Source organism: Phacochoerus africanus, chromosome 8, assembly GCF_016906955.1.
Source record: "Phacochoerus africanus isolate WHEZ1 chromosome 8, ROS_Pafr_v1, whole genome shotgun sequence".
Lineage (NCBI taxonomy): Eukaryota > Metazoa > Chordata > Mammalia > Artiodactyla > Suidae > Phacochoerus > Phacochoerus africanus.
Genome location: NC_062551.1, coordinates 59,104,473 through 59,114,412, shown reverse-complemented (window position 1 = coordinate 59,114,412; position 9,940 = coordinate 59,104,473). Strand labels below are relative to the sequence as shown.

General features: G+C 55.5%; 1 protein-coding gene across 2 annotated transcripts; it reads left to right on the top strand.

Annotated features, from left to right (window-relative positions):
* Positions 1-565: 565 nt before the first annotated feature.
* Positions 566-7,567, top strand: SYT5 (synaptotagmin 5). 2 transcript variants are annotated; one of them, XM_047790377.1, is made up of 9 exons: positions 566-764; positions 1,845-1,947; positions 2,660-2,832; positions 4,649-4,768; positions 4,865-5,032; positions 5,351-5,518; positions 6,040-6,154; positions 6,421-6,554; positions 6,986-7,567. In XM_047790377.1, the coding sequence occupies exons 2-9, from the start codon at positions 1,869-1,871 to the stop codon at positions 7,184-7,186; spliced, it is 1,158 nt and encodes a 385-aa protein (XP_047646333.1). In that variant the 5' UTR covers positions 566-764; positions 1,845-1,868; the 3' UTR covers positions 7,187-7,567. The 2 variants fall into 2 exon arrangements, with proteins under 2 accessions (XP_047646333.1, XP_047646332.1); XM_047790376.1 differs by having other exon boundaries at positions 6,037-6,154.
* The last annotated feature ends 2,373 nt before the right edge of the window (positions 7,568-9,940 follow it).

The following is a 9,940-nucleotide window of genomic DNA, read 5'->3' as shown; positions in this document are numbered from 1 at the left end:
CTCCAGGGAGGGCATTCAGAGTCCTCGAACCCAATATTCTGGCCCCTGATTCTATGGCAGTACCGCCGGGGAAGAAGGGGACTGAATTATCAGGTGGCTGGACTAGAAAAGCAGAAAATCGGGAGTTCCCGTCGTGGCGCAGTGGTTAACGAATCCGACTAGGAACCATGAGGTTGAGGGTTCGATCCCTGCCCTTGCTCAGTGGGTTGACGATCCGGCGTTGCCCTGAGCTGTTGTGTAGGTTGCAGACGCGGCTCGGATCCCGCGTTGCTGTGGCTCTGGCGTAGGCTGGTGGCTACAGCTCCGATTCGACCCCTAGGCTGGGAACCTCCATATGCCGCCGGAGCGGTCCAAAGAAATAGCAAAAAAATAATAATAATAAAATTTTAAAAAAAGAAAAAAAAAAGGAAAAGCAGAAAATCCTCGGAGCAGGATAAATATCCGTGGGCACCCTGGTGGTTCCAGGCGAGGGGCGGGACGAGGGGCGGGGCGGGGCTCTCTACCTCCCGAACACGCACGCGCGCACACACACACACACATACACACTCACACACGCACACACACAGGCTCGCTCTCACACATATACACACGCACACGCTCACATACACAGCTCAGCCGGGAGCTGTTGGGCCGCGCCCCCCCACCCCCCAGCGCTCCGCGATCAGCACCCAGGACAGCGCCACCCACCAGCGTGCGGGGGCGGGGTCCGGGCGGGGCCGGCGCCTCGTTGTCTCTCTGGAGGGTCCGGTCTGGCCGCGGAGCAGGTAGGAGCTGCTGGGACCCCGTCCTTAAGCCCCATCCTTATTGGCATCCTGGAGAGACGCTTGGGCGTGTGCGTGTGTGTGTGGGGGGTGGGAGGGACACTAACGGAGGGGGTGGTAGGCTGGAGCCTGAATGGAATTTAGAGACTGGTGTGGAGACAAAGAGCCGGAGGGAAGGGAGGAGAGGCTGGGGTGGAGAGTGAGGGACCTCGGTAGACGGGGACCAGGCAACAGGCAGAGACCAGACAACGGAGGAGCGGCGAGAAGCCGGCGGGCAGACAGATATAAGGAAAACCTTGATTAGGAGTAGAGAGGAATGGAGGCCGAGGTGGTCACGGGGACAGGTATGAAGACAGAGCTTGGGGTACGCGGGAGAGACAAACAGGCTGAGAAGGCTGTAGGGGCTCAGCCGAGGGAGCAGGGCAGCCCCCACCCCCGAGTCCCTGCAAGAGTGGGAGAGGGAAGGCAGCCTGAGTATTCACTCTCAGGGCCAGATGTGGAGGGAGGAGCCAGCAGTGGGCGCGTGGACAGACGGGCAAGGCCGCCTCCTTCCTACTCTCGCTTGTCCCCGGTATCCGGGTCGGGGGTCCCAGGCGGGGCAGGGCACTGAACAAGCTTGTCCAGCTTGGACTTGGCCGCTGTGCGTAAGCCCCGCCCGTTGTCCTGGCAACCGGCCGTTGCCGGGGCAACCAGCACTGCCCTCCTGCCGGAGAGGAGCCAGCCGTTGCTCTGGGCAACACCTTGCGCTGGTCCCCACGCCAGCCATCGCCCACTTCCGGTTCAAGCCCCGGGGATGGGCAAGGAAGGGGCAGAAGTCAGCTGGATTGGATTTCTGGGGGGCCTTGGAGGGAGGGGCTGTTCCTTTGGGATGGAACTGGGTTCCGGAATCCACTCCCAGCGCTTGCCCTGGGTCGCAGGAAGGCTGAAACTACAACCCCCGGCATGCCTCGCGGCGGCCGGCCGATTCCTGCACGGCCGGCCGCCCAGGGTGCCTATGGGAGCTGGAGTTCTTTGTTGTTCGGGGGGCTCAATGGATGCACTGGGTGCGTGCGAGGTAGCAAGGGCGCTTGGGTGCCTCCGCAGAAAGAACCGTAAAACCCTGCCGCCATGTTCCCGGAGCCCCCAACACCTGGGCTTCCAGCGCCCGATACGCCGCCGGACTCCAGTCGTCTCAGCCACGGCCCTGGTGAGCGAGACCCGGGGTGGAACGGAGGGAAAGCCCGGCCAGAATGCCCAGGGGCTGGATTCGGACGGGTGTATTCAGGCTGGCGGGCTGGAAAACACGGGTGGGATCATAGTCGGAATCCTGGACTGGGATCTAAATGAAATGGAAAAGGAACAGGTATGCAAGAAAATCGAGAGCCAGATCAAGAGGTGTGGAATGGAATGGAATCTTGGATTGGTGAACTGGAAAGTCCACCTTTCCTTTCTTTTAAAGATACAGAAACTGAAGAGTTCCCTGATGGCTCAGCAGGTTATGGATCTGGCATGGGCACTAATGTGGCTCAGGTTGCTGCTGTGGCACGAGTTAGATCCCTGGCCCCTGAACTTCCGTATGCCATGGGTGCAGCCAAATAAAATAAACAACAACGAAAAAAGAGATAGGGAAACTTTGTTCCTTTTAAAAGCACGAGGGTTGAGCAGAAAATTTAGAATGGAATGGGGATAGAAGAAGTGGAACAAATAGGTGGGAAAATCTAGACAGTGTCAACCTGCCACAGGGCTTCAAATAGTTTTATAGGTGGGATCAGTTGAAAGGGAAACATGGGAATAAAATGGAATGGAAATAGCTGGAGGGAAAAGAAGGCCAGGATTTCAGCTAAACACTGTAATGCAGACTGAATCAGCTGGCTTGCATCCCAGGGCCTCAGTGTTTTCTCTTTCCACGCCCGCTGCAGTGCCCCCCTGGGCCCTGGCCACCATTGTGCTGGTCTCAGCCCTCCTCGTCTTCAGCTGCTGTTTCTGTCTCTACCGGAAGCGATGTCGGAGGCGGATGGGCAAGAAGAGCCAGACCCAAGCCCAGGTCCACCTTCAGGAAGTAAAGGAGCTGGGCCGGAGTTACATAGACAAGGTGTGGCCTGGCCCAGCCCCTCAGCCCTGCCCCCTCCTGCACCCCTTCTTCTCCCCATTGCCTAGCAGCTTCAGACCCTGCTCCATCCCTCCTTCACCCTTCTTTGCTCATCTAGCCCTAAACTGGACCTGGGGACCTGGAGATGGACCAGACATTCACAAGAACCTCCAGTCTGATGGGGATGTCAGACGCTCACACAGACATTCACAATACAGGGCGGTATGTGCCACATTAGAGGCAGTATAGGGCCTGTGGGAACACAGAGCGGCCGCCTGACAGCCTAGGGCAGTCTGAGAAGGCTTCCTGGAGGAGGCGACTGCCATGCTGAGACCCAAAGGGACTCGGGGACATTCTGAGAGCAGAGAGAAGGACATTCGACCTCAAAGGAAGAGCACGTGCTGGGGCCTGGAATCCAGGTTCTGAGGGATATTTGGAGAACAAAGAGTCATTTTCCACAGTAGCTGGGGTATGGAGCACAGATAGCCTGTGCCCTAGAGTGAGGCTTCTGGAGAGCTCAGCAGGACCCACGAAATGAAGCAATTGGAAGCCATGGAAGTTTTGAGCAGGAGAGAGGGGCAGGGTCACGTGGGTATTAGGATGAACCCATCTCCTGGAACCCACGTGGAGAATAGGTCTAGGGCCAGGAGACTGTATGGCAGCCCTGAGAAGGAAACTTGAGTGGGAAGAGGCCCATTGGGGTTGGAAAGTGGGAAGCTGCAGGTGCAAGGATCTGAGCATTAGGCCTCTGAAGGCAGAGGGGAATGACTCATATGAGAGCCCAAGAGTCCTGGTTTCCAACCCAGAGCCACAGGCTCTGTGACCTTGGGAAACTCACTGTCTGTTTCTGAGCCTCAAGTTCTTGGTCCATAACTAGTAGTTTCCCTTCTCCCTTCTTAACACATAGCCGTTATGATTATTAACCTTAAGGGATGCCCTTTAGGGTCCTGGTATCCCTATCCTCTAAGCCAGCGACTCCAAAGAAGGTCTGCAGCAGAATCACCCCGGGTCCTTGTTGAAATGCAAACCCTAGATTTTGTGCCAGACTTACCAAATCAGAATCTCTGAAGTGAAGGCATTTCAACCACTCTACTCGGGAATTCTGAAATTTTGAAAATTGGTGGCTTAGGTTAAAAAGTCTTCTGATGTTGGGAGTTCCCATCATGGCTCAGTGGAAATGATGATGAGCATCCATGAGGACACAGGTTCGACCCCTGGCCTTGCTCAGTGGGTTAAGGATCCAGCGTTGCTGTGAGCTGTGGTGTAGGTAACAGACATGGCTTGGATCCCGTGTTGCTGTGGCTCTGGCATAGGCCAGCGGCTACAGCTTCCATTGGACCCCTAGCCTGGGAACCTCCATATGCCATGGGTGCAGCCCTAAAAAAGACCATAAAAAGAGAAGTCTTCTGATGTTGTTCTAGTTTAGAAAGGCAGATACACAGTAATTAAGCCATTTTCCCTCCATGTTTTTCTGTGGCAATCAGTGTGGCAACTTGGACAGTCACCCCAGTACATCCATTAATGTGTGAAATAAAATCCTCATCCATACTGTCATTGCTTGTTTTTCTAGTGTAGGAAGGACAAACACACTACTTGTAAGCCTATTCCTGCCCATAGCAGACATCACTAATCAAAGACTGACACACATACCACACTGTATGTTGTCCTTGGCAGACATCACTAATCACACAGAAGTCCGCTTAGCTTGCAAGTGTGCAGGTATAGCCAGAGGGATCTGTGAGTCTCCCTTGGCTTCTGGGCCTGGAGGATACCATTATCAGGGGAAGAGTTCACCTGCCTTTGCCCCTGGCTCCCTAAGGTGCAACCAGAAGTGGAGGAGCTGGAACCAGCACCATCTGGGCCAGGGCAGCAGGTGGCAGAGAAGCATGAACTAGGACGACTACAGTACTCACTGGATTATGATTTCCAGAGTGGCCAGGTGGGTGTGGGGTGCGTTGGAGGGGAGGTTCTGGTCCCTTCTTAGAGGAGGCTCCAGAAGGGAAGCTAAGACTAGGGTCCCCTCATCACTGTACAGCTGCTGGTGGGCATCCTGCAAGCTGAGGGACTGGCAGCCTTGGACCTAGGTGGCTCCTCTGACCCCTATGTGCGGGTTTACCTGCTGCCAGACAAACGGAGGCGGTATGAGACCAAGGTGCATCGGCAGACGCTGAACCCACACTTTGGGGAGAACTTTGCTTTCAAGGTGAGGTCCTGGCCTCAGTGCTCCATGCCCGGCAGCCTGTCCCCAGTCTCTGGAACACTGGGGGCCGATCACTTCAGCCTTTACTGGTGGCAGCTACCAGCTCTGGGGACTATTCCACTGGACCCTTTGTTGTCCCTTTAGGGCACTGCTGGTGGCTGGACTGCTCCCCTGGTTCTTGCACGGTCCCATTTGGGCTCCACGGACCCTCCCCACTGTTGCTTTGGCCCCTCGCTGCCCCCACTCAAGGCCTTCCCCCTGGAAGCTGTGCGCACACTTCTGACTCTCACCTTGTGCCTTCTTTTGCCCCCCTTCACCCAGGTCCCCTACGTGGAGCTGGGAGGCAGGGTCCTGGTCATGGCAGTGTACGACTTCGACCGCTTCTCCCGCAACGACGCCATCGGGGAGGTGCGGGTCCCCATGAGCTCTGTGGACTTGGGGCGGCCCGTGCTGGCCTGGCGGGAGCTGCAGGCCGCTCCTCGGGAGGAGGTGAGACCGTGTGGCCACGCCCCCAGGCCAGCCCCGCCCACCACCCCGGGCCAATCAGATCACAGGCCTCCCGGGTCCGGGCTCCTGCCCTCCTGTCTGAGGGAGAGGACCCTCTGGTCTCTCCCGGAGGATAGATGCTTCCCCTTGGATTGTACCACTGGAGTCTTAACACTGGACCATACCATTCCAAGAGAGGGGGAAGGCAAGAAAGGTCGCAGAGGCAAAAAGAAAAGAAAAGGCGTTCCCATTGTGGCTCAACAGGAACGAACCTGGCTACTATGCATGAGGATGCGGGTTCAATTCCTAGTCGCGCTCAGCGGATCCAACGTTGCCGCAAGCTGGGGCGTAGGTCACAGATGCGGCGGCTTTGGTGTCGGCCGGCAGCTAAGGTTCCCGCCCGGAAACTTCCATATGCTGTGGGTGAGGCCCCCCCCAAAAAAAAAAACAAAAGAAGAGAGAGAGAGAGAAAGGTAGCAGAGGGAACGGATGCAGAGCCTGTGTCCCTCTCCATCTTTCAGCAGGAGAAACTAGGTGACATCTGCTTCTCCCTCCGCTATGTCCCCACGGCCGGGAAACTCACTGTCATCGTCCTGGAGGCTAAAAACCTGAAGAAGATGGACGTGGGAGGGCTGTCAGGTGTGTGGAAAGCAAGGACATGGGGTGGGGGGGCGGAGGAGGCCCTCGGGCTGAGGTTCTGGCAGTTTCTGGGTCCCCAGGGTCCCATACGGGAGAGGGAGGCCCAGGCCAGCATGGAGGATTTAGATTCAATGTGGGCACAGAGAAGGAGACCTGAGGGATGCGTGGGCTGTCTCCATCTAGTGCCAAAGACGAGTCTCCTGCCCTTCCCTCCATCCTGGGCCCCGCGGAGACGGGGCTGTACCGTTCTTCCTCCCTCTCCCCAGATCCCTACGTCAAGGTGCACCTGCTGCAGGGCGGCAAAAAGGTGCGGAAGAAGAAAACGACCATCAAGAAGAACACCCTGAACCCCTATTACAACGAGGCCTTCAGCTTCGAGGTGCCCTGTGACCAGGTCCAGGTGAGCTCAGACCTGCCCGTAGCCCCTGCCGGAGCATCCCTTTCCCAGAGTCTCAGGTCATTAGAAGCTCCCACCCCGCCGCTAATGGAACTCCCTAGCAACCCGGAGACACCCGGTCTTGGGGGCTCTGATGGTGTGTTCTCACGGTCGGGTTCCTCGGAGGAGGACCAGGAAGCCCCGCCCCCCAAGCGAGAGCCGGATGCCCGGCTCAGCTCCCACGCCCTGGAGCTCCTGGTGAAGCCTCAGCCCAGGAGCCTGGCAAGGAACTGTGGTTGCAGGGAGAGCGTCTCCTTAGCAACGATACTTGATGTTGGGCACAGCAACTCTTACTGCCTCCGCCTTCATGTTGAGAGAGGGGAGATTAGCTCCCCACGCCCCGCCACGTGCCTCCTGACCCGCTCTGTCTCCTCTTCCTCCCCCGCCCACCCCAGAAGGTCCAGGTGGAGCTGACTGTGCTGGACTACGACAAGCTGGGCAAGAACGAGGCCATCGGGAGGGTAGCTGTAGGGGCGGCGGCCGGGGGGGCTGGCCTGCGGCACTGGGCAGACATGCTGGCCAACCCCCGGCGGCCCATCGCCCAGTGGCACTCGCTGCGGCCCCCTGACCGGGTGAGGCCGCCGCCAGCCCCCTGATCCCCACCTTCAAGCCCCTGACCCCAGACTCCCAGCCAAAGCCACGCCCATGTCCCCCCTTTAAGCTCTCTCTGAGGGCTAACGCCCCCTCCCACTCCGCCCACTCCCACCTTCTCCCCGCTCCCCTCCGTTATGCCAATTATGATAACTTGCCAACTCCCCGTTATGCACATACCCAGAAGCCCAGGACCTCTGGGGGCGGGGAGCGGTCTGGCCTCCCCCCAACACCCCATGGTCCTGCCCTCTGCTTTGACAATCAGTGATCCCAGCCTACCATCCCCTTGGTTTCCAACGCCCCTTTTCCTGTGCAGGATCAACCATTCCCATCTCGAGTCCGATTCCTACACCGCTCCTGGGACCAAATAAATACTCAGCAACTTTGCTGGCCTGGACTGGTGCTTCTTGATGGGGTGGGCAGGGGCAGGCGGGAAACCCAAGAGGGGCCCAGCGGGGTGGGAGCACAGGAGGGCAGAGATAGGGCTGCGCATCGTGGAAACACACAGGGAAATTCACCCACCCAGCCATTCATCCATTGCCCCTCTGCCCCCTCCCACACTCGCTTGCCACTTACTTGAGTGAGCACTCACTCACTCCTCTAAGCTTCAACTTCCTCATCTGAAAAAATTCTGATAACAGTACTACCTACTGTATGTTTGCAGTCAGTGAGAATTCAAAGAGAATGCACTTCTCTCTTTTTTTTTTCTTTCCTTTTCCATATGCTCCTGCGGCATATGGAATTTCCCAGGCTAGGGATCTAATTGGAGCTGTAACCACCGGCCTATACCTAGGCCACAGCAACGCCGGATCCTTAACCCACTGAGCGAGGCCAGGGATCGAACCCGCAACCTCATGGTTCCTGGTCGGGTTTGTTAACCACTGAGCCAAGACAGAAACTCCAAGAATGCACTTCTCTATTCATGAATGTATCTGCTCCCTCACCCACGAGTTACATAGATTTTTACACCCATATCTCCCTCCCTCCCTTTCTTCCTTGCACCATCCATCCCTTCTATATTCCCAGAGGTCTTCCCAGCTTCCGGTGGATGCTGGAACCCCAATCAGATGCCATCCCAGGTTTTACATCCAAGCAACTTGCTCTCATCAAGGCAACAAAGTAACTATGCAGACTCTGGGAAAGAAATCTCCAGAGAACTGGAGAAAGACAAGTGTTACACAGGGAGAGACAATAGTTCCAGCTATACCTCATTCTTCTTCACAAATTCTTTCTCTCAGTCTGCGTCTAGGAAGGATGACCATTTCATTGGCTTCTCCCCCACCTCATCGGAGACAGGATTTCAAGTGGCGGACAAAGATTCATGACATTTTGCAAGAGAGCTCTCTGAGCATCAAGTTAAGTGGAAAATGAACCAATAAGCAGGTACCCCACTTGCTAAGGAAAGGGGCAGAGTACAAACTTAACCCGGAGCTTCCTGGGAGCCAATGGGAAAAAGAGAAGTCAGCTCAGTCACTTAGGTTGTGAGGTCCATGAGATTTAAAAATTTTCTCCAGGAGTGCCTGTTGCGGCACAGCAGAAATGAATCCAACTCGTATCCATGAGGCTGTGGGTTCAATCCCTGGCCTCGATCAGTGGGTTAAGGATCCAGCGTTTCTGTGAGCTGTAGTGTAGTTCACAACCATAGCTCAGATCCCCCCATTGCTGTGGGTGTGGCTGTGGCTGCAGCTCCACTTTGACCCCTATCCTGGGAACTTCCATATGCTGAGAGTGTGGCCCTAAAAAGAAAATAAAAAGTGTCTCCAAAGGAATGCAGTGATTTCTCATGTGTGAGTGAGGGAAGCATCTTTATTTATTTATTTTTGTCTTTTGTCTTTTTTGTTGCTGTTGTTGTTGCTATTTCTTGGGGCGCTCCCTCGGCATATGGAGGTTCCCAGCCTAGGGGTTGAATCGGAGCTGTAGCCACCGGCCTACGCCAGAGCCACAGCAACGCGGGATCCAAGCCGCGTCTGCGACCTACACCACAGCTCACGGCAACTTCGGATCCTTAACCCACTGAGCAAGGGCAGGGACCGAACCCGAAATCTCATGGTTCCTAGTTGGATTCGTTAACCACTGCGCCACGACGGGAACTTCGAGGGAGGCATCTTTATAAAGACAGAGCTATGTCGTATTATAGCAGTATTACTGCTACCACTTCTGTTAATAATTCTCACAAAAACTTCATGAAATAGATGTGATGATTGTTCCCAATTGACAAATGAGGAAACTGTGCTTCGGTGAATTAATGTGACCTGCTCAGGGCTACAGCTGGAAGTCCTTCTTTAAATCCTGGGGTTGAATCTGTTCTGAGTTAGATAATGACGTTGGGATCCCCAGTTCCATGTCTCAACAAATCAGCAGACAAATTAGAAGTCCAAAACCATTAAAAATGGTGACCAAAAAAAAAAAAAAATGGTGACCAGACTGGAAGGAAACCAGTAAGGGCTGAGGTGAGATCCTGTTTTAAAATTTTTATTTATTTGGGCTGTGGCTGTGGTGTGCAATGGCTGCTGTGGGATCTCAGTGGCCACACCAGGAACCTGGGCCACAGCGATGGAAGCACCAAGTCCTAAGCACTAGACCACACAGCAACTCCCCAGACCATTTTAAAAGGGTAGTCAGGGACAGCTTCCCTGAAGAGGTAGTGTTTGGGGAGTTCCCATCACGGCTCAGTGGAAACGAATCTGACTAGCATCCTAGAGGACGCAGGTTTGATCCCTGGCCTCGCTCAGTGGGTTAAGGATCTGGCATTGCCGTGA

Coding starts and splice junctions, on each gene's coding strand:
- SYT5 (XM_047790376.1), top strand. CDS start 1,869: ATGTTCCCGGAGCCCCCAACACCTGGGCTTCCAGCGCCCGATACGCCG. Junction 4,769..4,864: donor ATGATTTCCAGAGTGGCCAG/GTGGGTGTGGGG, acceptor ATCACTGTACAG/CTGCTGGTGGGCATCCTGCA. Junction 5,519..6,036: donor AGGCCGCTCCTCGGGAGGAG/GTGAGACCGTGT, acceptor TCCATCTTTCAG/CAGGAGAAACTAGGTGACAT.